Below are 27,333 nucleotides of genomic sequence, written 5' to 3'. Positions count from 1 at the left end.
TTATGGTGGAGGGCCTGTGTGTATAGTGGAATTCCTTATTTATTTCTGTGGTTTACCACCCATTGGGATATATCATTATCTTGACAAGAATTAGATACACCTTCATTCCACTAGATGCTTTCATTGTCATTGGCACATGGACTTCCATATTGAACTTTATGGACTACACTCATCTCCTGCATGTTTTAGGTGCATCTAGCAAGTGCCATGCTTATACCCGACCACCGCACAGTCTGAAATTTTATAAATGTTCGGATAATATGGAAATCAGACTGCATATTGTGACCTAAATGCATCAAGAACCCCTTAAGTATGCAAAACAGCACAGGCTAAAAAAAGAAAAAAAAACTGCATACCCAACAATCCTTGTGTTACTCCCCCATGAACTGTACTGCTACACATTTAAAGAAGAAACAGAATACCAGTTGCTGTTGTCTCCGCAGTTCTGAGATCTCCTTTTGATCAGCTTCGTGCATCCTCTTGAGGTCCTGACAGGATTGTTGCAGATGATTGAACTCACGCTGTAACTGGGCATTTTTTCGACGAAGACTCTCACCATCTTCTTGAAGCTGTGTCTGGTCGCTCAACACACGGCTGTGAAGAGTGCTACATTTGAAATAAGAGAATATTCCTTAGTCATGGCCCCAAAACATTCACATTTTACTAATTATATACACCCAACAATTTTTGAGGATCCCAGACTATAAGAAATTCTATTTGTTTTTCAGAAAGACTCTTAAGAGCTGCAAATATTGGCTTGGTGAATAATAGAATATCACACAGACTTAAAGTGGTTTTAAAAGGCTAAAGGTTTTTTTAATAGGTGCAGCTCCTCCCCCCCCCCCCCCTAAATACTTACCTGAGCCCGATCTTGATCCAGTGTTTTTCCCAAAAGCAGTGATGCTGCGCTCTCTCCCTCCTCGTTGGCCATTGGCTCCTGCTGCTGTCACTCAAATCCAGTGACAAGGGAGCATGGGGTGGGGCCAAGCCGCACTGTGTGGAGAGGGAGAGCGAGAGAGAGCCCTTTACACATCACTTTAATCCTAAATAAAAGGTCTTAAATAAAACATGGACATAACCTCTGTTAAAACAGAACAGTTGGACCTTTGGGCTAATAGTATGTTTATTATGGGCCACACAAAAAACGGTTTCTTACAACGCAGCTGAATAGTAATCATGTGGCTGCAAGCTTGCTAGAAGACTACATATTATTAAGCAGTCATTAATATTTATAAACAGTTTAAAACTGTTTTTGCAGAAATTAAATAAGTCCTCAGCAGTGACTCACATTTAACAGACGGATGAATCTGAGATTTCTAGTAAAGAAAGCTGCAAAGAAAGTTGATCTGCTATCCTGCCGCTTTATGGGATTAGGGTGATCTGGGAAACCTTTTTCACATATTGTAAATGTTAATTTATTATAAACTTTAAAGAGGAGTTCCACCCAGGGGCTCCATTAAAAAAAAAAAAATTAAAAGTCAGCAGCTACAAATACTGCAGCTGCTGACTTTTAATTGGACACTCACCTGTCCCTGGGTCCAGCGATGCGGGGGATCGAAGCCCCGCTCGTCCCCCCCCTCCGCTCGTCGGCGCCGGCATTTCAACTGTGGGCGCCGGGCTGTGGCTTCACAGCCTGGCACCCACTGCGCATGCGCGAGCGGCGCCGTGCGTCGTGATTGGCCGCTCAATCACCTGGGACCTGTAGTGGGTCCCAGATGATTGACAGGAGGGAGGGAGCAGAGCCAAGCCCTTCCTGTGCCTGGGGGGGAAGTGATGTCACCAGCCCAGGCAAAGGAATAGGCAGACTACGAGGGACCACCTAGCAACAGGCATTTAGAGGTAAGTTAAAAAAAAAAAAAAAAAAAAAAATATTCAAATGTTTTTTTGGTTTTTTTTTTTACAATTTTTTAGGTATTTTTGTTTTTTTGGGTGGAACCCCACTTTAAGGAGAAGCTTCTGTATGCCATGTTACTTTATGCCAAGACAGAAGTACTTTGTCTGACCCACTTGTGGTGATAGTTACAAACAGGGGTCAATGTTACAAAATCTGACAAATACATTACCCAGCAGTGTATATGGCTATAAAGAAGTTTATACAACAGGTTAAGAAATGCATTTGGAAGATTACTTCTGATATAGGACATTGATCTGGGCGTGTGTGTGTTCTTATTCAGTTCACAACAAAACACCAAAATTGAATAGTTCTATAGTTTGATGTTTATATGGATCAACAGAATGGGCCTGCAAGGGCAATTGCAGTTTAAGAAAAGGAGCTTAGACAAACCAAAATACACACATACATACATAAACACACACACACACACACACACACACACAGGGCTCAAAATTTAAAGCGGAGGTCCGCTGAAAAAAAAGAAATATTAAAAGCCAGTAGCTACAAATACTGCAGTTGCTGACTTTTAATATATGGACACTTACCTGTCCAGGGAGCCCGCGATGTCGGCAGCCAAAGCCGATCCGTCCATCGGCTCTCGGCTGCTGCCGCCACCATTCTCTCTAAGGGAATAAGGAAGTGAAGCCATGCGGCTTCACTTCCTGGTTCCCTACTGCGCATGCGCGAGTCGCGCTGCGCATCCTCTCTGGTCCCTGCTGTGTTCTGTGTCTCACAGAATACAGCGGTGGAGGAGAGTGTAGGCGCCAGAAGTGGCGTAGGTCACCGCAAGCGCTGCGGTGATCTATGCCAGGAAGTGGGAGCAAATACCTGTATTAGACAGGTATCTGCTCCCTCCTCCCCCCTGAAAGGTGCCAAATATGACACCGGAGGGGGGGGGGGGGGGGGGGGGGAATCCAAAAAGTGGAAGTTCCATTTTTGGGTGGAACTCCACTTTAAAGTCCTGAGCTACTAGCCAGGCCTCAAGGGTTAGTCGCCACCAGTTGCCCCGCCCAACTCCTACCTTGCCCCGCCCCTAATCACGCTCTCATAAATAAATAATCTCATGAAATTACACTTAGATGTTTTATGCAGAATTAAGTTACAAAAATAAAATATTAACAACAACTTTATCAGTTCCCCTTAGCACGGCCTCACCAGTGCCCATCATTGTAGAGTGACCTGTGCCCATCATTGCAGACTCACCGCGCCCACCACTGCAGACTCACCGCGCCCACCACTGCAGACTCACCGCGCCCAACATTGCAGCCTTGCCAGGGCGGAGGAAGAGAGAGGGTGGCCGGATCATGACTAGAGGAAGAGGAGAGCAACGGGGTCACCAAGCGGTATAGCACGCTGTTACAGCTTACATTGAAATTGCCTCCGCTCTGCTTGCCGTCACACACAGCCCCACCTCCTCCTGACCCCATGCCTGTGATAGACAGAACACATCCCAGCACTGGACCCACATTCTGTCTATCACAAGCGCGGGGTTAGGAGGCAGCGGGACTGTGTGTACAGGCGAGCAGAGCAGAGGCAATTTCAATGTAAGCTGTAACAGCGTGCTATACCACTCGGTGACCCCGTGGTGCTCCTCTTCCTCCATGCTCTCTTCCACCGGGGCGATCACTGGGAGAACGGCTCCCGATCAACCCCACTGGTGGTGCTCGCCCCCCACTCCCAGGCAGCCCAGCTTGCAAGCCCTCATTTTTCACTCGCAAAATGCAAGTAGAAAATTTGAGGGCTGATATTAATATTCTAAAGCTTTTTTTTTAATAAGCATGTCATACTTACCTGCCCTGTGAAATTAATTTGAACAGAGCAGCTCCAAGCTGTCTCTTCTGGGGTCCCCGCTCCTTCTCTTCGGCAAGTTCCCCAAAAGGAAGCCACTTCCTAAGGGGGCACCTGTGCTGGCTTGATCACAAGCCATGCTGCCTGCGTCCATAGACAGACCATGCTGCTCAGCCTTGACCCTCATTCTAGGATTTGACTGCCATTAGCTCCCTCTGCTGCCTCTCCGAGAGAGCTGCATCTCTTGGACACAACAATGGATCAAGATCAGGACCAGATAAGTATAAGGGGGTGCTGGGGGGGGCCCTAACAGAATTTTTTTTTTAAATCCGAATGCATAGAATGCATTAGGGTAAAAAAGAAAAAACTTAAAGCTGAATTTTTATTTTATTTTTTACCATGCAGTGGGGCTGCGCCTACGCTGCATGGGTTGGGCTTTAAGCCTTTAGGATCACTTTAATCTTCTATTAATGGAGACATATGTATGTATTTATGTATTGGTTCTTTGTTACTGTTCAACAATGTAATATTTATGCTTTTTCTACATTTAAATTAAAAAAAGGTGGAGGGGTGGGGTATGTTAGACAGCATTTCTTAAAAATGACATGCCATGGTGTTCTATCAGAATACCGCTACCCATCAGAAAATGCAACGGAAGTGACGTTCTGTCGCGGCCATCTTGGTACACCCACATTTGTCTGCAGTAAGCCTACAGTCAGAAGGCGGCAAGCGGACATCTTTTTACACCAACTGGAGTCTTGCATTTCACACTTATTTTTACCAGTAAACTGAGCTTACATAGTGAAATACAGTATTTTGAAATCCGTCAAACTGTTTTGATGTTGAATTTTTAAAGCATCGGTGTTCTGTCAGATTAGCAAACCTGTGAGGTCAACAGAATTGCCGATGCTTTTAAAATACAACATCAAAACAGGTCACAATGACAATGAACGTATAACAAAATGGTTCAGCAGACACTGCTGAACAAAGCTAAGAGCTATTCACCTAAAATGTGCCTCTTAATATCTCACCAAAACACCCCCCCCCCAAAAAAAAAAAATTTAATTAATAAAAAAAGTATATATATAGATTAGTATATTTTTATTTTTAACTCAATACAGTTTTGGCTTTCGAAAAAAATCTGTAGCACCTTCTATTCTACTGGTCCTATGTTTTCAGAAAATGTACGGTTTGAAGTGTCTTTCACAAACTCTGAAAGTTGTAAGCAAACAAAAAAAGAAAAAGGAAAAATTTGCCAAAATGGTCTGGCTGAGTTTAAAGGTGGATCACAGGGCCTCAGAACGAAAAGGGTTAAATAGCACACAAGTGTGCTTTCAGTTTAAAACGTCAATACAGTAACTACAGGATACGCAAAAAGCCAAGAATCCTACACTAAATAGAAAAACCTACTCACTGGTAAAAATCTGCTTCCTTTGCTGCTTCTTCACATTTCTTAAGTGCCTTTGAGTGCTGGTTTTGTAGCGCTTCAAGCTCAGTCATAGCTTTCATGCACTGAACCTTCAATCGCTCATAATCAGGTGACAGCTTAGGGCTCGGCCTATGAAGATAAACATAACAAGGTTTATAATTATTTGCCAATGTACATATTTGTTATCTATATTTATTAAATCAAATTTTCAAGACAGGTTGCTATATAGACCTAGTTAACACATAAGCGGTGCTGGAAACACATTGATCCCTGCGTGTTTCCTGCACGGCATTGCAATCACGTTAATGACACCCCAAACGCAGTGCAGTTTGCCTTCACCAGATTGCATGGTATTAAATGAACAAGCAATCCGGCTGCAGTGCAGCTCCAAAAAAGGTGCCTGCACTTCTTTGATGCAATGAAGTGTGATTTGAGCCCATTCAAAAACAGGCTCAACTCGTACCGCACTGAATAGCAGTCGAATGCGATGCGGTTCCAGTGTGATTCGCAGGCGGGTTATACTGTGAACCCGGGTCTAAAACTGTACTGTATATTAGTATGCTTTCTGCAAGAAGAAAAAATACAGCATCCTAAAAGCCCTTATATATGAAGATAAGGCTGGCCATAAATCGAAATTTAGCAGGTTCAGCAGGGACTGGCAGAATTTCAATCCATGCGTTGTGGTTCCCACTTGACAGAAGTCCCATTGTCAGAATACAATGTCTCATTGGGGAGCATTCCTCCATCTACCACCCATGTGAGGATGAAGGAATCTGTTTTTTTTTTTCATGCAGCCAGCGATCCATCTTTGGCCAGCTTAATGTGTTCGCTTCTTACCTGCAGTCATCAAATGTTGACCCTGGTGAGGATAAAGCCAAGCGTTTGCGGAGCTCATCCCTTTCTCGCGTTACTTGCCTCAGCTGCGATAATATGGTGTCTAACTTCTCAGTCATGTGACGACTGTCAGCAGCAGAAGGGGGTGGGGATGATGCTTTATTAGTCGTACCTTGAAAACATGTAAAATTTATAATGTCAGTTTAGTCTTCATCTGAAAGTGGGGTAAGCATACATTATACATCACCTGATTTTAGGGTTAGGAGGTTAATCACACTCAGTACTTTTTATCAGGTGAAGCAATTTCTTCTGCAAGTTACCCTCTGGGCTTAATTGAACAAGTGCCCTATCATGACAATTGGACAGAGGAGGAATAGCTTCAAGAATACAAATCACTGATGTACTGTCATCAAAGACTATGACAAAGCACATCAATGATGAACAGCAATGTACGTATCACTGATGTAAAGACATCAAAGACTATGATGAATCAAATCCATTTGCAATCAAATCAATGTTTCTACTGCAACAACTAAACCATAAAAAAAAAAAAAGAAAAAAAAAAAAAGAAAAACAGAGGATATGAATGCCTTACTTGGTTACATTCAAAATCTGCTTTATAACAGTTATGAGAAACAGGTATGTTTATTATACTATTGTAGAAGGGATCTAACATAGAAGCGGGTGTCCAAATACATTTCAAAAGGCTTTACATGCAGTCCTGAATATTTCTCACAACTTATTTTCACTAAAGTATAACTAAAAAGGCACAACTTTTTTTTTTTAGTTTTGGATAGAGTGGCGAAGGATTAGATCACCTGTCAGGTGGGGAGTACTCATCCTCTTTCTTTGTCCTGTTTACCGTCCATTGTCAGCGAAAGTGAAAGTAAAAAAAAAAAAAATTTGGGTTGCCTCCTGGACAGTAATAGAGGGGAAATCTTCCAATGGAGAAACTAGTTCTGGTGATAACCAGGGATTCCCTCACTTTTGAAGGATTTCCTCTCGCTTACTGCGTTGGCTATGGGACAGGAAGTGAAGGGAAATCTTCTCAATGGGGCACAGATGGGGGGGAAAAAAAATCTAGCAGGAGTTTAAACCCTTCCTTATTCAATCTAAAATGAAAAAAAAACAAAAATAAAAAAAAACAGTTTTGCCTTTAGTTTTGATGAGACAAGAAATGGATTAGTGGCAAGTATAACAATCAGTTGTATGCAGAGCAGCATTAGCAGCAGTATTCCATCAGTGGCATTACAGTGATTTAAAAAGGAAAGCCCAGAGACAGAACAGTGGTCATAGTTGAAGTGAATCTATGTAAAAAAAAAACAACTAAATTCAATGTTGTAGGAGATCACTGACAATATAAAAGAGTCAGCTCATAATATACTGTAGATAAGACATTCTCCTTGCTCCTATCCTGTGATGCAATGCTTAGAGCCTGAACAGCCTATCAGCAGCACAGGCTTTGTCATAAGGTGGGCATTCTAACCACTATGCAAATATAGACTTTGGGAAAGTCTGTCTTTGAACAGTCATTTTGGGAAGGAACATCCTTAAGGCCCCTTTCAAACTGAGGCGGTTTGCAGGCGCTATTGTGCTAAAAACAGCGTCTGCAAACCGACCTGAAAGTGCTGCTGCTTTGTCTCCAGTTTGAAAGCCTCGAGGGCTTTCACGCTGGAGCGGTGCGCTAGCAGGACAGTAAAAAAAGTCCTGCTAGCAGCATCTTTGGAGTGGTGAAGGAGCGGTGTGTATACCGCTCCTGCTGAAATCAATGGGGCACCGCGGCTATACCGCCGGCAAAGCGCCTCTGCAGAGGCGCTTTGCAGTGGTTTTTAACCCTTTTTCGGCCGCTAGTGGGGGTAAAACCGGTTTTACCCCCGTTAGCGTAGCGGTGCTTTACCGCCGCCTCCCCAGTGTGAAAGGGGCCTAATGCTGAATAACATATGAACTGGCAGCACATATCTATCTTCTACAGCTATTTAATTGGCTATAGACCAGTGGTCTCCAAACTGTGGCCCGGCAGCCAGATGTGGCCCTTCGCTTGTCTCTAGTCGCCCCTTTGGGCACTTTTTCTCTTACTGACACCAACGATGGGGCACCGTTCCCTCCACTGACACCAACGATGGGGCACCGTTCCCTCCACTGACACCAACGATGGGGCACCGTTCCCTCCACTGACACCAACGATGGGGCACCGTTCCCTCCACTGACACCAACAATGGGGCACCGTTCCCTCCACTGACACCAATGATTGCTTCCAGTGACACTGGGCATTTTCTACTCCCACTGTCCACAGCGAAGCCCCCCTAACGTCTGAAGGACAGTAAATTGGCCCTTTGTTTAGAAATCTTAGAGAACCTTGCTACAGACTGATTGAAATTTGGCGAGTTAAACAGTACCTGACCATCCTCATTTAACAGAAGTGATCGACTTCTTTGAAAGGGTGTGTGTTTTCCAAAGAAGACTGTGGGTCCCGCTGTCAGAATACAATGTCCTGGTAGCAGGGGGAATTCCTCCATCCATCTCATTTGTGTGGATGAGGGAATTGTTTTTTTTTCCATTCAGCTGGCTGAGCACAAAAAAAAAAAACACACACACACACACACTACTCGTCTATGGTCAGCATTACTTTAGTAGTGCTAAAAATCCCATCAGTTCACTTTAACCTTTTTCACGGTCACATCTAACATTGTTTTGCATACAGCTGAGCATCACTGATGTCATTCCTGGCACGGACCAAGTGTTTTGTCTAAGCGTATTCAGTGATGATTGTGAAGTCTCATCTAAAAGTTATTAGGTCATCCTCCTTAGTGTCAGATACCTACTACAGTAAACAGAAGCACAAACCTTCATAAGGAAAATAAATTGCCCAGAGGCTCAAATGGACTGATTTAACAAGGTAAAGAACAGCATGCCAACTGCAGGAACCTGAAGCAAGCAAACAGGACTGATGCTTCACTTATCTAGATACAGTACATGGGTTGCTATGGGCTACTACTACACATCACTCTGCATCTTTGCACAGCTTTACTCAATAAGCCTGCTTGGATCACTAAACTATGGAATTAAGTCAAAGTTACTGAACATTTTAGCATAAAGATATAAACTAGTCGGCCTCTGCTTATCTTCACACATTCATGAGCCGTAACATGCCGACAGACACTGCATGCCTACTGAGAGTCCGCCGATAGTCACATCAAAAGAGAGCTGAAAGTCGTATGAAGATCCCAAGCCACAGGATGGAGACTGATGTTCCAGATCCACAAAGCTACTTATAAGAATAAATTATTCTTGATAGACATGTATAGACTTCTCTAGTTTGAGCTGATTATTAAGGGAACTCATTTTACTTCTTTCTGCTAGCCCTCCTAATTTCCACACACCACAACAACAGCTCTATAAATATCAAAACCAATTAACAGCTTTGAAACTACAGACATGGATATACTCATTTACACCTACAGACTGTATTCGCCAAGTTGTTCCAAGTGATGAATCACAGATAAAGCCAGGACGATGTGCAACAAAATATATGAATATTAACAATCTGATGTTTTTGCCAAGAACAAACTCAGAATCTGGATTCCCTGATGCAGTTTAAATGTTCTCTGCACATCCCACCTTCCACCTTACTAAAATTCATAAAGCAAAGCACACCAGTTGGAGAAACACAAACATCCCCCTGTGGCAGAACTGTGAAGAAAACTGCTTAAAACCATGGCAATATTGTGAATGTTACCAAGGGGCAAAAAGGGTGGAGGGACCCAGTGTCTCTGGGTCTCTGGTGATACATCAACATGTTCCTTTGTTCCTGAAAAAAGATTTAAAATGATTGTAAAAGGTCCCCCCCCCCCCCCCAAAAAAAAGTTATACTTACCTGCTCTGTGCAATACTATTGCACAGAGCAGCCCCAATCCTCTTCTAGGGTCCCCCACTGGTGCACTTGCTATGGGGGCACTCCTGCATGTTATCATATGTGCCCATGCACACATAGGCTAGCAACTGTTTTTGGCTGGGGCGTCTTTTGGCTGTTAAAAAAAAAAAAAAAAATAATAAACACCCCACACTTACCCCCTTCCTGACCAGGCCATTTTTTGCGATACGGCACTGCATCGTTTTAACTGGCAATTGCACGGTCGTGCGACGTTGTACCCAAACAAAATTTATGTCCTATTTTTCCCACAAATAGAGCCTTTTTTGGTGGTATGTGATCACCTCTGCGGTTTTTATTTTTTGCGCTATAAACAAAAAAGGAGCGACAATTTTGAAAAAAAAAACAAACAAACACAATATCTTTTTTTACTTTTTGCTATAATAAATATCCCAAAATTAAAAAAAAAAAAAAAAAAATTAAAAAAATTTCTTCATCAGTTTAGGCTGATATGTATTCTTCTACATATTTTTGGCAAAAAAAAAATCAAATAAATCGCAATACGCGTATATTGATTGGTAGGCGCAAAAGTTATAGCGTCTACAAAATAGGGGATAGATTTATGGCATTTTTATTATTTTTTACTAGCAATGGCAGCGATCTGCGATTTTTATCAGGACTGCGACATTGCGGTGGACAGATCGGACAGTTTTGATACATTTTTGGGACCACTGACAGTTATACAGCGATCAGTGCTATAAAAATGCACTGTATAAATGTCACTGGCAGAAAAGGGGTTAACATTAGGGGGCGATCAAGGGGTTGAATGCGTTTCCTTACTGTGTGTTCTAACTGTGGGGGGATGGGACTGACTTGGGGAGGAGACCGATCGTTGTTCCTATATACTAGGAACACTCGATCTGTCTCCTCTCCCCTGACAGTACGCGGATTTGTGTGTTTACACACACAAATCCCCATTCTCGCTCCGTCAGGAGTGATCGTGGGTGCCCGGCTCCTATACTCCATAAACTGCCCACCGTACAGCTACGGAAATTTGCGCAGGAGTGCCATTCGCCCGCCGTCCGTTACCGGAGGCAGTCCGCAAGTGTTTAAAAACGCTAAAAAAAAAAAAAAAACGTTATTGCAAAAACTTTGAAAAACTCACTGCAAAGCCAGTGGCGTTTTTATAACATTATAACGTCCAGTGTGCATGAGGCCTAAAAGCAGCGTTATGTGACATTCACACTAATAACAAAAAACATTTGATTGCTGTAAAAACAAAAGAAGTGGTTGTTACCATTTTATTTTTAAATTAGTATTTTACACAAACATATCAGCATTGTCTCGTAAATTTATTTTTGCCTTTGGAGCTACACAGGGAGGAGGTTTCTGGTGAATGAGAGGAATCAAGGGAGTTTTGTACATTAGGCAGGACAACAGGGGTAAAGAATGGGGCCACTCCCTGAATTTTAGGCAAAAGGAGGGAGAGAGAGCAGCATTTTTTAAAGCCTCATACACATGATGAGAAAACCGTACGAAACATTCCACTTTCAATGCAATTGTACGATAATCTGATCGTTTCGTACACAACTGTCATCTGAAATTTTCCGAAGGGACAAAACAGAATTTTTCTCGTACGATACCAGATTGTACGATTTTCGTTTAATCAGTACAGTTTTCATCCGAAAATACAAATACATCACTTCTGAATTTTTTTTTTAGTCGTATGAGAATTTTCGAACTTTAGTAACCTATTCACATTCGATCTGGAGACTAGCATGCAAAAAAAAAAAAAAAAAAAAAAAGAAAGAAGTAGAAGGACAATCTATGTTCAATAATCTCATCGTATGTACTAGGCTTTAGTGTAGCATATAAGCACTTTATGGACAACAAAGTGGCAACTTACAAAGATAGAAGATAAAAACGCTCATCTAAAAGAAGATGGCCTGATAAAGGAGCATGCATGCTCCAAACGCGTGCCACACCCACCGTCAGTAATGACATCACTTCTGCCTCCCCAGGGTTCCTGGACCAACCAGGAAGTACTGGAAGCCACCAGCACTACCAAAGGCTCCATTCAGCATCCACCACATTGGGATGAATGCAAACCGACCATCACTTTGCAGCTGTCTTGACTTCTACTTGATGAGTACTTTTATCTTTGTAAGTTGCCACTTTGTTGTCCATGAATAAAGTGCTTATATGCTGCACTTGGATTGTGCTGCTCTCTCTCTCTCCCCCTCTTTTGCCCACATGCAGAGTATCTTCTAGGTTTTCCAGCAGCGGCAGCCATCGAGTCAAGCACTTTTGTGCCACTGGATTTAGAGACTATTTTTATGTGCCTCCCGTCCTAATAACACTTGGACTGTGTTTTCTTTATAGTGCACCAGAAAACCCCCTCTCCTGCCTTGGTCTTCCTGCATTTTAGGGTGCATTGACATGGCTGCATCACATCAAAGTAAAGCAAGGCACTGCTACATGACACTGAACACAATAATAGGATTTTTTATAACAGCTTACCTGTAATATCCTTTTCTTTCGATGGACATCAGGGGACACAGAGCCACAGTAATAACTGATATGTTATGTAGGTACCTTTAGGTATTGGACACTGGTCACACCCTAATCAGGAAGTTCAACCCCCTATATAATCCCTCCCCTTCCAGGGATACCTCAGTTTTGTAGCAAAGCATTATAAGTGTATTAGAAGAGGGGTGGGACCTCTGTGTCCTGTGATGTCCATCGAAAGAAAAGGATTTTACAGGAAAGCTGTTATAAAAAATCCTATTTTGTTTCTCGGACATCACGGGACACAGAGCCACAGTAATAACTGATGGGATGTCCCAAAGCAATGCCAACTGAGGGGGGGGGATCACAACCAAGTAGGGTGCAATCAGACCTGAGGACCCTGTACCACTGTCTGCAGCACACTACGCTCAAAGGCGATATCCTCATGCCTTCTCACATCCACCTGATAAAATCTGGTGAATGTATTGACTGAAGACCAGGTTGCGGCCTTGCAGATCTGAGCCATAGAGGCCTGGTGATGCACTGCCCAAGAAGCACTAATAGCCCTTGTGGAATGTGCCTTGATCTGAAAAGGAGGAATCTTCTGTTTCAAAACGTAAGCCTGAATAATCAATTGTCTAATCCATTTAGAAATGGTAGCTTTTGACGCTGCCTGTCCTCTACTGGGACCCTCTGGCAGCACGAACAAAACATCCGTTTTGCGAATTTGAGCAGTTGCTGCCAGATAGGTCTTGACTGCTCTTACTACATCCAAAGAATGTAGGAAAAAAGGAAGGCAGAACAGTGTCTTGGTTTAGATGAAAATCTGAAACCACCTTCGGTAAAAAACTAGGATGAGGGCGCAGTACCACTCTATCCTTGTGTATAATCAAATAAGGCTCTTTACAGGAAAGAGCTGCCAATTCTGATACTCTTCTAGCAGAAGAGATGGCTACCAGAAAAATTAGTTTCCTTGTCAGCAAGACCAAAGGAATCTGACGTATTGGTTCAAAAGCTTGTTTCTGTAACACTGACAGAACCAAGTTCAAGTCCCAGGGGTTTAGAGGTGCCTTAACCGAAGGATTAAGACGCATAACCCCCTGCATAAAGTTTCGGACCAAAGAATGCGAAGCAAGTGGCCGTTGAAACAATACTGATAAAGCCGAGACTTGGCCCTTGATGGTACTCAAGGCCAGCTTCATCTCTAATCCTAATTGTAGAAAATCAAGAATTCTACCTATGACATATTTTCTGGGATGCCAACCCCTGGATTCACACCAGGATATATAAGCTTTCCAGACTCTATGATAAATCATTCTGGAAGCTGGCTTCCTTGCATTGATCAAGGTAGATATGACAGGACCTGAAAGCCCACGACTCTTCAGAACGTGGGTCTCAATAGCCAAACCGTCAAATTTAGCGTTTGTAAGGCAGGATGGAAAACTGGACCTTGAGATAACAGGTCTGGGCGTATGGGTAGGGTCCACGGGGAACCCACCGTCATCCTTACTATTTCTGCATACCAAGTCCTTCTGGGCCAAGCGGGGGCCACCAGAAGTACCGACTTCCTTTCCTGCCTGATCCTGCGAAGGAGTCGTGGCAGTAGCAGAATAGGCGGGAATGCATAAATCAGTGAGGACCAATGCCACGGAATCACCAACGCATCCGTCCCGCATGCAAGAGGATCCCTCGTCCTTGCCACAAATCTGTCTATCTTTTTTTGAATCGGGATGCAAAGAGATCTACCATCTGGGACCCCCCATCTTTGGCATATGGCCAAAAAGACGTCGGGATGCAGAGACCATTCCCCTGGGAGTAACTGCTGGCGACTTAGATAGTCCGCCTGCCAGTTCTCTATCCCTGGAATGAAAACTGCCGATATGCATGGCACATGCATCTCTGCCCAGACTAAGATCTGGTTCACCTCCTTTTGAGCAGCTCGGCTCCGGGTGCCTCCCTGATGATTGACATAAGCCACTGCTGTGGCATTGTCAGACTGGATCCTGACCGGGCAACCCTGTAGCCTGATAGTCCAGGCTCTTAGGGCTAGGTATACCGTCCGGATCTCCAGAATGTTGATGGGTAAGGTCCTCTCGGTCTTGGACCATAGCCCCTGGATCGCAGACTGTTCCAGAACTGCTCCCCAACCTGACAGACTGGCATCTGTTGTTACCACCGTCCAGGTAACCGGTAGAAAGGATTTCCCCTTCTGCAGGTTTTCGGGTATGAGCCACCAATTGAGGCTCTGACGCACCGCATGTGACAGGTGCATTGGAAAGTCTAATGCCTGAACCTTCTTGTTCCAGGCCGACAGAATACTGTGTTGCAGTAGTCTTTAATGGAACTGAGCATAGGGAACTGCTTTGAATGAAGACACCATCTTTCCCAGCAGCCTCATACAAAGGCGGACAGAAGGACCCTTCTTGGTCCTGACGGTCAGAATCAGCTCCCTTAAAGCAGTGATCTTTGCCTGAGGAAGAAATACCTTCTCCTGGCTTGTATCTATGATCAGACCCAAATACTCCAGTCTTCTTACTGGTTTTAGGAAAGATTTTTCTAGGTTGAGGATCCAACCTAGATGTTCCAGATACTTGACCGTGGTCCTCAAGTTCCCGTTCAAGGAAGCCACCAACCGGTCTATCAAGAGCAGGTCCTCTAGGTATGCTATGACAGTTATACCCTGAGCCCTTAATCTGGCCAGAGGAGGGTCCAAAACCTTTGTGAACACTCGAGGTGCAGTGGCTATCCCGAAAGGCAGAGCCACGAACTGGAAATGGCGCCCTCCTATCTCGAAGCGTAGAAGCTTCTGATGAGCCAGAAAAATGGGCACATGTAGATATGCATCTCTGATGTCTATCGATGCCAAAAATTCTCCTCCCTGCAGGATGGAGACTACTGTCCGAATTGATTCCATGCGGAAGGACTGAATCCTTAGGAATCAATTCAGATCCCTTAAATCCAGAATGGGTCTGACATCCCCATTTGGTTTTTGGACCGTAAAAAGGTTGGAATAGAAGCCCAATCCTTGATCCTTTGTGGGAACCACAATAATGACCTCTTGCGACAAAAGTCGCTCTAACGCTAGAAGGAGCAACTGCTTCTTCTCTGGGTCTCTGGGAACACTTGATCTGAGGAAACGAGGAGGGGGAAATTCTTGGAACTCCAGCTTGTACCCTAAGGTTACCGTGGAGATTACCCATCTGTCCTGGAAGTCCTCCTGCCAGAGCTTTGAGAACTGTAGCAGTCTTCCCCCCACTCGAGCGAGCGGGGGCGCCCCTTCATGAAGAGGTCTTAGTGTCTTGTCTAGAAGACTTCTTCCCCCAGGACTTCTTTTGTTCCTGGGGTTGACTCTTGTTTCTTGCCCCAGACGGAGGAGGCCGTCATGACTGCCTGGAGGCTGAAGCCCCTGGTGCTGGGGAAAGAGTCCGTTTGAAAGAGGGACGCTTACTCTTCTTCTTAACAGGTAAGAGAGTGCTTTTCCCACAAAAGATTCTCTTGATATAGTTATCCAAGTCTTTTCCAAACAACCTTGCACCACGAAAAGGAAACCCAGCCAAGAGCTTCTTACATGGTGCTTCGGCTGACCAATTTTTCAACCATAAGATTCTACACATATGCACCAACCCAAGTGAAAGGCGAGAGGTTTGCATGATAGAATCTCTGATGGCGTCAACAACATAACATAAGGCCACTGGAAGGTTAGCAAACCCCTGGGCCTGTTGTTCAGGTAATACTTTGATGACCTGCTTAACATGGTCTCTTAAGTATTGACAGACTTCAATCGCTGCTACTGCAGGTTGGGCCACTGATCCTGCTAAGGAAAAAACATCCTTTAATAAGGATTCCATCTTTTTATCCACAGGATCCCTGAGCATCTGAGCGTTGTCTACAGGACAAGTCAGACTACTATTTATTGAGGAAATGGCTGCATCAATGGCCGGCATTCCCCACATCTTAATACATTTTTCTTCCATAGGATAAAGTGTTGAAAACTTTTTCGGCGGAAGAAAATCGCTTATCTGGGTGATCCCACTCAGAATAAAGGAGCTTTTCAAGCAAATTATGAACAGGAAAAGCACGTGCTTCTTGGGAAGGTTTCAGTGACCCCAAAGCAGAAGAGGATTCTTTAACAGCTTCAGGTACGGGCAACTTAAATGTGGAGCGGATCAATCCAGTAAGGATCTGCACTAAGACTTTCTCCTCTTGGGAAGTCGCAGAGGGTCCCTCTCCACCTGATTCCTCGGAAGAGGAATTATCTGTCCCATCCTGATCCTCTAAAAGGGATTCATCTCCTTTATCCCAGAGCTCCTCTGCTTGAGGGTCTTGGGAAACAGAGGAAGGCCTAGTACGTTTTCTTCCACTGAGTGAAGCTGTAATCATGGCCATTAATCTTTCCTCTAACCCAGTAGTGGTTGAGGAAAAAACCTCTTGTGTAATGTATACAGGGGCTGAAGTGCCGGAAGCAGGTATAGCCCCAGACCCCAACGGCTCTCCCTGTCCAGCCGTCCCTGGCCCCTCAGGGGGGAGGATGTAGCAGACAGGGGGTCCTCAGAACCTGAACGAGATCCCCTAGTGTCTCTGGTTCTGGGGGTACTTGAAACTCTTCTACCCATAGTGCAAAGCAACAAGGTGTGAGGTATCCAAAATGAACACTGACTGCTGAGCGATGTAGTCTGGCAAAAGCCTTGCTACCAAATGCCCAGTCCGGTGTTACCTTAGTAAATGCAGCCTAGGAGAATGCCTGTGTCCCACCTTACATGTGACTGTCAGCTCTGTGTCCCTCCAAGGCTCAGAGCACCTGTAGAGTGTGCTTTAAGTAGCCATGCTTCTGGCACTGTGGGCGTCTGAGCACGCCGACGCCCCGCCCCCCCCCCTTCGTTTTTTTCGAAAACGAGCGCTTCCCGCGCAAGCCTGACCCTTCCGGAGTAAGCATGGAGGAAGGCTGGGGGTGGAGGAGGAAGGAGAGAGGCCGGCAGCGATGGGACCTGCATAGATGCAATGGCGGCCTGGCGGCGGCTGCCGTGCGGTATAAGAACCGCCTTACAGCCCACCTGCGGCCTCCCCTTGGCCTGGGGGGAACATTCCTAAGGAGAAATCCCACCATCCCATCCTACCTGGAGCCGGTTGGAAGAGCTGTGCAGCGTGGAACGCTGAGACAGAAACAGCATGAGAAGGTATGTGCTCTTGGCAGCCCCTGGTGGTCACACTAGGCATAGCATGCATCTACTTTAAAGGAGAAAACCTACTAGAATTCAAAATTCTGTGGAATCTCCTCTTACCTTATCCAGCTGCAGGGTGCTGTATACACAGACCCAATCTTCACCTCTCACGGTGGGCTCCATTTGAAAAAACCATCAGACTGGGGCCCCCTACGAATAGGGGGATCCTGCAGTTCTGGCCCTGTAAAGCACCCAGCCAGAAATTAGGAGGTTTAAAGCCATTTTCTGATCTGCGGGGTCCAGCTCTCTAAAAAGAGAAGCATTACAGGTAAAACCTCGTTTCTTCGGACACGAGGCCCGGGTACCATCAAATTCGGCCATGAAAAGACACTTTGAATGCATCCGGTTCGCCTGGCTTGCCCCAGTATAGGATATCAGGATATTCCCTTTGGAGCTTCAGCACAAGACATCTTTACACGTCCAACATCAAAGACACTGGCGTAAAAACTGAGGTATCCCTGGAAGGGGAGGGATTATATAGGGGGTTGAACTTCCTGATTAGGGTGCGACCAGTGTCCAATACCTAAAGGTACCTACATAACCCATCAGTTATTACTGTGGCTCTGTGTCCCGTGATGTCCGAGAAAGAAATGGCAGATACTGTACATCATGCAGGACAACATAGGTAAAGAATAGGGCAACTCCCTGAATTTTAGGCAAAAGAGGGAGAACGAGCAGCATCTTATAAAGCCTTGTACACACAATGAGAAAACTGAACAAAAAAATTCCGCTTTCGACGCGATCGTACGATATTCTGATTGTTAGTACAAAGCTAATGGCCCAAAGTTTTCTGAAGGGACAAACGCAAAAAAGTTTCTTGCACGATACCAGATCGTATGATTTTCGTTTAATCAGTACAATTGGCATCAACTCAACTCGCAGTGTTTGGAGGAGGAGGAATGCTGCCTATGACCCCATGAACATCATCCCCACCATCAAACATGAAGGTGGAAACATTATGCTTTGGGGGTGCTTTTCTGCTAAGGGGACAGGACAACTTCACCGAATCAAATGAACGATGGACAGGGCCATGTACCATCAAATCTTGGATAAGAACCTCATTCCCTCAGCCAGTGCATTGAAAATGGATTGTGGATGGGTATTCCAGCATGACAATGACCCAAAACACACAGCCAAGGCAACAAAGGAGTGGCTCAAGAAGAAGCACATTAAGGTCCCGGAGTGGCCTAGACAGTCTCCAAACCTTAATCCCATAGAAAATGTGGAGGGAGCTGAAGGTTCGAGTTGCCAAACATCAGCCTCGAAACCTTAATGACTTGGAGAGGATCTGCAAAGAGAAGTGGGTCAAAATTCCCCCTGAGATGTGTGCAAACCTGGTGGTCAACTACAAGAAACGTCTGACCTCTGTGATTGCCAACAAGGGTTTTGCCACCAAATAATAAGTCATGTTTTGCAACGGGGTCAAATTCCTTATTTCACTCATTAAAACGCAAATCAATTTATAACTTTTTTGCAATGCGTTATTTCTGGATTTTTTTGTTGTTATTCTGTCTCTCACTGTTAGAATAAACCTACCATTAAAATTATAGACTGATCATTTATTTGTCAGTGGGCAAACGTACAAAATCAGCAGGGGATCAAATTCTTTTTTCCCTCACTGTAGTTATTACTTACTAAAGAGTGGAATGACAAAGAGGATCTTGGAGTGTTGAGAGACCTCCCACAGAAGGAGTTTATTGAAGATTGAAAGCGCATGAGAGAAGTGCCATTCCCGCTAGGACGCTGTAAGAGGGCGCCCGAACAAGTCAGCAGAAGGAAGGGAGTGCAAGAAATGCGAGAGTTGGAAGGTTTGAAGAGGTCCCAGCGAGGAAAATGATACGTCTGTTAACATTTGGGTGGAAGAAATCCAGTTTAAATCTCGGATTTATTGAAATAAAAGAAATTTATTCTGTGGGAACAAGGAGCAAAATGACATCTTGTTGGCCAAGGGTGAAGTCTGGATGGTCTAGTACCAGCAAAGGAGGAGAGGAAAAGGGAGTGATTCCATAATTATTGAATGCGGTCTTACAGTATTTCCATGTAGGTGCAATGGTTGGATGAGAGTGCAAGTCTTGTGTGATGGTTGGGCACCATAAGAGCCCAGGGAATGGGGAATGGGGTTCGCGATAGGGACTGCTCCATTTGGACCCATTGTTTGGTCACGGAGTGTCTACACTAATCTAACGCATGGGTGAGATGGGCAGCAAGGTGGTATAATTTTATACTGGGGGGGTGCTATCCCACCAGACATTTTAAACCTACATAAGATGGAATGTTGAATTCTGGCTGGCTTATACGCCCAAATTAAATGATTGAGTAGGGGTTGTAACATTTTAAAGTAGTTTTGAGAAATGTGCATCAGGATTGTTTGAATGAGATAGGAAGGATATTTTGTTTTAGAATATTACACTTGCCCATCCAAGAGAAACCCTGAGTAGACCAGCCTGCCAATTCAGATTGGAACCTAGAGAGTAACGGTGGGAAGTTCAAGGAGTATAGCTTAGAGAGGTCACTGGGTAACAGGATACCCAAGTATTTGATGTAGGGGTGGGGCCCATTTAAATTGAAAATTGCCTTGAATGCTACTTAGGGTGTTTCCTGGAATTGTAAGATTAAGAGCCTCTGACGTTTGATAATATGTAGGCTTGAAAAATCAAAAAAAAAAAAAAAAAAAAAAAAGAAATGGGGGGGGGGGGTCATCCACGTAGGTGGATATCTCATCTTCTTATAAAATTAAGAATGGACAAGGGGTAGCCCTGTCGTGTCCCGTTTTCAATATGGAAAAGAATTGGAGCATTCTCCATTTACGCATACTTGAGCAGAGATTGACAAAATCAATGCATTATCCATGAGTGCATGTGAGGGCCGAGGCGAATGAAAGTTCAGTTGACCCTGTCAAACGGCTTTTTCAGTATCCATGGAAAGGAGGAACGCTTGTGCTCTACCTATTTAAGCTCATAAGGGGGTATAGACTGTGGAGGTGGCAGCTGGGGGTACTGGTTAGATCTAAGCCATCTCGTTTTTGGCTTCTAGTTTTTAAAAAGATTTCCCTAGGCAGGTGTAATTTTAAAAACAAAATCACACAAATTACACTAATGTCGCGTACACACGACAGGACTTTCTGGCAGAAAAGTTCAGACGGAATCATTCCATTGGACATTACGATCGTGTGTGGGCTTCATCAGACTTTTTCTTTCGAAAATTCTGACCTAGAAATAGAACATGTTTTAAATCTTTCCGACTGAATCAATTCCTTTCAGGAAAACCGTTTGTCTAAATGCTATTCCGACGGACCAAAAACGACGCAAGGGCAGTTACTGGCTATTGAACTTCCCTTTTCTAGTCCCGTCGTACGTCATCACGTTCTAAATGATCGGACTTTGGTGTGATCGTGCGTAGGCAAGTCCGTTTCAGCTGAACTCCGTCGAAAAGACCATCAGAGTCCATTCCGACGGAAAAACCAGTCGTGTGTACGCGGCATTAGAGTATTTTTAAGAAATCTAACTTTTGCAACTCACTATTACTTTTCCTTACCTTTAATTTCCTTTTTTAACCCTGTGTTTTGTGAGCTGGCATCTAGGCTCTAGAGCACTGTACACAGTTTGCATCCAACACTGTGCGATGACTGTAGCTTCGGACAAAGATGGAGAACAAGCTAGGTGTCTGCTCCACATGCTAGTATGATTCACTGCAATGCTCTCATGCAGTAAATATTGCTGATTGCTAAAACCAGACAGCAACGGCATAAGTTTAGCTAAAGCCTAGTACACACTTAGTTTTTTTTTACCATTCAACCCCGCAGGTACTAACACTCCAATGTTAGTACAGTGATCTCCCCCACTAAGCTAATATGTTTTGACAGGGGGGCAGTCCCCCACCAGAACATTCCAGTCAGCTGCTGGTTTTCCAGCATGCTCATACCACAGAAGTTTGTTTATTGAACTGGCAGATGTTGCCTGGTATTCGGCCCATGTGTACTAGGCTTTAGCCTTTCCCATCACCCTTATGCCTTGTGATTACAGACAGCAAATTGTGGAAAGCAGAATTTGCTTTCCGTTTCTTAGTCCTCGCCCAGAGAAAGGACAAGCAGTTCTTAAACTGTAGCTAAACCATGCTCCCCAACTGTCCCAGATTTAAAACACAATCCTGGCTTCCTGTGTATTAAGGCTGTCTCCTTGAATCCAGTGTTGGAGCCATTGTTCCAGCACCTGGCTCCAGCTCCATACAGACTCTGTGCAGTGATCTTCAAATTTCTCTATTCAGGAAATGAACAAGTAAAACAGACCTCAAATAAACAAACTACATTTATTTTGGGAGTTCTTACCAACACTGCTGAGGGATCCACTGCTTTCTGAGTCTGAAGGCATGGTCGTGAGAACACTGTAAGTGGAACCTGTTGGAAAGCATTAAGAATAACGATCAATGATGGATCAGCAGAGTGAAATGCTACACCTGTCATATCTGAAGGAGACCTTGAAATGATAGAATAACAGACCATTAGCTACTTTAGTATAAAATCACGGGTGGGCAATCAATTTTCCCTAGGGTCCACGTGAGAAACGGGGACTGTTGGAGGACCAAACTTAGTTCTGTCCAATATTTATTTGTACATGGGAAGGTCCATAAAAGACATAAACATATAGAAAACAAACACATGGCACTAAGAAGAATAAGTACAACTGCTCATGACACAAATCTCTTTCAGATAGGTGGTCAGTAGGTGGCTGAGCTGCAGTTTAATTGTCCTCCAGCCTGGAATCCCTGGTTGTCAGCAGGGATGATGGCTCCATGATAAGAGCCCTTGCACACCGGGCCGCCCATAGCGTCGGCGGTAAAACGCAGCTATTTTTAGCAGCGTTTAACCGTTGGATTAGCGGCGCATTTCGGCCGCTAGCGGGGCGCTTTTACCCCCCCCGCTAGCGTCCGAGAAAAGGTTAAAACCGCCCGCAATGCGCCGCAATAGCGGCGTTTTGCCGGCGGTATCCCAGCACTGCCCCATTGATTTCAGCGCTCCTTCACCACTCCAAAGAAGCTGCTGGCAGGACTTTTTTTCCCGTCCTGCCAGCGCAGCGCTCCGGTGTGAAAGCCCTCGGGCTTTCACACTGGAGACAATGCTGCAGCTGTTTGAGGGCAGATTGCAGGCGCTATTTTTAACGCTATAGCGCCTGCGAAACGCCCTCGGTGTGAAAGGGGTCTTGACTCATCCCTGCTGCTCTCAGCAGGGATGAGTCATTGGTTAGTAGGACGCTGGTGGGTGCTGGCTCCCTAACAACTGATGGTCCATCCCTGCCGGCAGGTGGTGGCTCCTAACAACCAGCACAAATCGCACACAGAATCACTTCAGAAAATGCACGTAGATGCTAGGATGCATGTAAAAAGGATGCATGTAAAAGGGACAAGCAGCCATTGAGCAGTTTAACTAGACTGTAAACAGTTAATTGTCGGAGACCACAAATGTCTATGTTAGGCAACAACGCTGGAATGAAGGATATTGCCCCCACTAGAATAGTACCTAATAGCTTGCTGATAAACATATCCTCAACTACCACGTTCAACATCTGTGTGGGCATCAAACGGATGAGGTTATACAAAAAGCCATACTGGTGCGTATGTATATGTTTTTATCATGGCCTAGAAATTCATCCACGAATGACCAAATCATTTACAAATCATGCAACCCAAGTCTAAATTCAAGTAGGCTGCCTTAACTGGAGAGTTGGCATCCATTTGATCTTACATCTAGTTTCTTTTAGCCACTTCAAAACAAAAAGAACTGGATGGCAAACTATAGTGCTCATCTGTCTAGAACCAATTACTATTTTCACTTTAGGGCTGAAACAACTAAAATCGACATAATCGTTTATAAAAATAGTTGTCAACTATTTTCAGAATTGATTAGTTGGTCAGACACACAGCTCAGTACACCATCCATACATGTCAGTAAGTGCCTGAGAACTTGTGAATGTGAATTTGTGAGGAACAATGCCTTGTGGGACATGTAGTCCTGGACAGGAGAAGGAAGTGATTTAAAGTGGATGTAAACCCTCACATATACCCAGTGAAGTGAACAGCCTCAGATGATACACAGAGATGAAACAAATCTCCCTACATAAGTTTAACATGTATATCTGCTGGCTTCGCTTTATATACGGTTTAGTAAGTTCAGATCGTGTTAGATTTTCTCTTCCTGGGGCATACAACCAAGACAGCTGGTTGGAGGAAAGGCGCACACACCCCCTCTCCTCATTAGGTAGAGACTTTCAGCTCTATCCCTTGAATTGTTCAGTGTGCTGCTAATCTATTTATAGCATCCTCCCCAACACAAAACTCAGGCTCCTTTTATCATATGTGATAGAGAACTGGTCAGGAGTTATCAGCCTGATAACAGAAGAAAGGGCAGGAGACAGCTAGGGGTCATAGTGCTTTTAAGAGAGATAAGAAAACACTGCAGGTATATGTGCCCAGCTCAAATTTCATGAATCAGGTTTACATCCACTTTAAAATGATTATAAAAAGGCAGAAGTTTTCACTTTGCTATAGGGGCACTCTGAGGGCAGGAGGAGCCAGAAGGGCCGGTGAAGGACTCCAGAAGAGGAGAATCAGGGCTGCTCCATGCAAAACCATTTGATGAAGGGATGACTGTCATTCGAAAATATCACTTGCCTTTAGCATTCAAATTTTAAAATGAACAAAAACCACATTCACTGTCTGAAAATTGATTACATCGAGAAACATTTCCTATTCTGCTCCTTCGCATTTTCCCATCATTTTGGTTGAAAACAAATGTTGATTTGACCACACTAATGATTAGAACATAGAACAAACAGTCTTATAAATGTGTTTGTTTGTGTATGGCTTGTATCAAGCTACCTGCCTATGACAAGGGAGTCTGCCATGCATAATATTTTATTTCAAGCCGGTTAGAGAATTTTCAAAACAGTATTTTTAGGTTTGTTTACATTATTTATTTTTTTTTTGAATAAAAATTTTGATCTCTGAATCCGATGATGTGTACCAGATTCAACCTCTAATAGTCTATACAGTATCTCTCTTCAATTTGTTATTCTCAGTGGATTAGATATTTTGTTCCCTAACCATATAGCCGGTTATTCGAAAAAAGAGGATTTAAGGGGCAAGAAGGATTTTCCTGGTACCGTCACAAGACATTACAATAGCATACATTTTTAAGATAAAGTTTATTTACATAATTTTTAACATGTATGTTGATGTTAATATTGAAAGGCACTTCCACTCTGAGTGGTCATACCCCCTCTGCTAGGTTTCTACCGAGAATGAAAATGTCCTCAACTCACATAAAAAAACCAAAAATGTATATATGTGAATTGAGGACATTTTCATTCTCGGTAGAAACCTAGCAGAGGGGGTATGACCACTCAGAGTGGAAGTGCCTTTCAATATAAATTTTTAACATGTATGTTGATGTTATGTAAATAAACTTTATCTTAAAAATGTATTCTGTTGTAATGTCTTACGACAGTACCAGGAAAATCCTACTTGCCCCTTAAATCCTCTTTTTTCGAATCTACAATTATTGGGATGTTGGTACCTTCAATCTTATTTTTATACCGTATTTATCGGCGTATAACATGCACTTTGTGCATGCATCACTGGTGCGTGTTATATGCCAATAGTGGGAAAGGAGGGGGACGAGCGTCGCTGGAATTCACTGAGCCGTCATCTCCTGTTTACTCGCCTCTAACATCACAACACAGTCCCACCTCTGCCACCGGCATTGGACCAGTGTTCTGTCTATCACAGGAGCTGGTCCAATGCCGATGGCGGAGGCAGGACTGTGTATGTGACTACCGACTGAGAGCTGAGTAAACAGGAGATGACGGCTCAGTGATTTCCTGCACTGCATTGATGAGAGATGGTGAGGCTGCATCTGGGCACAGATGCTATATTGTCATATAGCTGGTTATTTATATTTACCACTGCATATAGATATTCAACAATAAAAATTCTCTTTTTTAAACTTTAAATACTAATAACATTAAGTAGTCTTGCTATGCAAGACCACTTAACTATACACCAAATTTTTAGGATTTTATCCAATTAATCAATTAGTCAAAACAATAAATTGACCAACTGATCGATTATGAAAATAATCGTTAGTCACATAGTAGGTGAGGTTGAAGAAAAAAAAAAAAAAGACACAAGTCCAACCTATGTGTGTGATTATATGTCAGGATTACATTGTAAATCCCTGTATGTTGTGGTCGTTCAGGTGCTTATCTAATAGTTTCTAGAAACTATCAATGCCCCCCGCTGAGACCACCGCCTGTGGAAGGGAATTCCACATCCTTGCCGCTCTTACAGTAAAGAACCCTCTACGTAGTTTAAGGTTAAACCTCTTTTTTCTAATTTAAATGAGTGGCCACGTGTCTTGTTAAAATCCCTTTTGCAAAAAAGTTTTATCCCTATTGTGGGGTCACCAGTAAAGTATTTGTAAATTAAAATCATATCCCCTCTCAAGCATCTTTTCTCCAGAGAGAATAAGTTCAGTGCTCGCAACCTTTCCTCATAACTAATGTCTAGTGTTAGTTGCAGCCCTAATTCACTTTAAGCATCCTTACTGCTGAGGGAGGAAGGGTTAGGCCCCTTTCACACAGGGCACATCCGTTTTGATGGACTCTGCTTGCTCAGATCGATCCGTTGATCTCCGCTGAGCAGGCGGATGACAGGTCTGTCTCCGCTCACTGTGGAGAGACAGACCTGTCAGAGCCCCGCTGTCCTCTATGGGAGATTGGATGAAAACGGATGCGCCTGTCCGTTTTCATCTGATTCCATCCGATCCGATAGATGGTTGGAAAATAGGGTTTCCATCCATCTGGATGTGGGGGAGAGGATCGATCGGATAGTGGCAAGTGTCAACGGACATGTCCTCGCTGACATCCGTCGCACCATAGAGGTGAATGGAGCATCTGATCAGGTCCGCCTGAAAAACTGACAGGCGGACCTGATCGGACAGCATGTGTGAAAGGGGCCTTATAATATGTACAAGAAAAAGAGGGAGCCAGCTGTCACAAAGAAGCATTGTCAGAAGCTTTGGCTTTAAGACTTTTGTATTTCATAGGAAAAAAAGGGGAATAGGGAGGAAGGCCTCAAAAGGAGAACCCTCTATTGGTGGACAATGAATGTCCAGTACCTCCCTCATCCTGGAAAATAGACTACACAAAAAGCCCTAACAAACTAAATGGAAAGGACTTTAAGGGTACCAATCAGATAAAAAAAAAATATATATATATATATATATAGTTTATTAATACAAGTTAAAATATCAAAAACATAGAAATATACAATTGTGCCACAATAGTTGACAAGAAAAAACAATGTAAGCGTTAAGTAAAAAACAATGTAACGCTTACATTGTTTTTTTCTTGTCAACTATTGTGGCACAGTTGTATATTTCTAGGGTCTCATATTTTAACTTGTATTAATACATTTTTGTTCATTTTTTTTATCCACTTGATACCATTAAAGTCCTTTCCATTTAGTTTGTTAGGGCTTTGTGTGTAGTCTTTTGTATTTCATAGACTGGTGTCATTTTTATTTGATTGCACAGACCTTTTTTAGCAATGTCAGCAATTGGAAGTCAACAATTTATACTGAACATATGTTCAGTATCTTTCCAATGACTAACACACTCATTTTTAAAAGTGCAACTAGTATTAGATTTACTTATGCAAAATATGCAAGCAAAATTATTGTCAAAGTGGATTATGTGCTTTCCTAGTTCCTTTAAACCAGCAAATTCTGTGACTGAGGCACA

At 43.6% G+C, this 27,333-nt stretch overlaps 1 protein-coding gene across 1 annotated transcript in view; it reads right to left on the bottom strand.

Moving 5' to 3' along the window:
- The window catches only part of DLG5 (discs large MAGUK scaffold protein 5), a gene marked incomplete in the record, with an annotated part of 215,519 nt that overhangs the window by 120,005 nt on the left and 68,181 nt on the right, over window positions 1-27,333 (bottom strand). The window contains 4 exon segments of the mRNA XM_073596836.1: window positions 423-606; window positions 5,097-5,240; window positions 5,949-6,117; window positions 21,865-21,933. Coding sequence (XP_073452937.1) covers window positions 423-606; window positions 5,097-5,240; window positions 5,949-6,117; window positions 21,865-21,933 — 566 coding nt within the window.

Source organism: Aquarana catesbeiana, linkage group LG08 (assembly GCF_042186555.1).
Source record: "Aquarana catesbeiana isolate 2022-GZ linkage group LG08, ASM4218655v1, whole genome shotgun sequence".
NCBI classification, from domain to species: Eukaryota; Metazoa; Chordata; class Amphibia; order Anura; family Ranidae; genus Aquarana; species Aquarana catesbeiana.
Note: the sequence above shows the minus strand (reverse complement) of the source record. Positions and strands in the feature narration are given on the sequence as shown.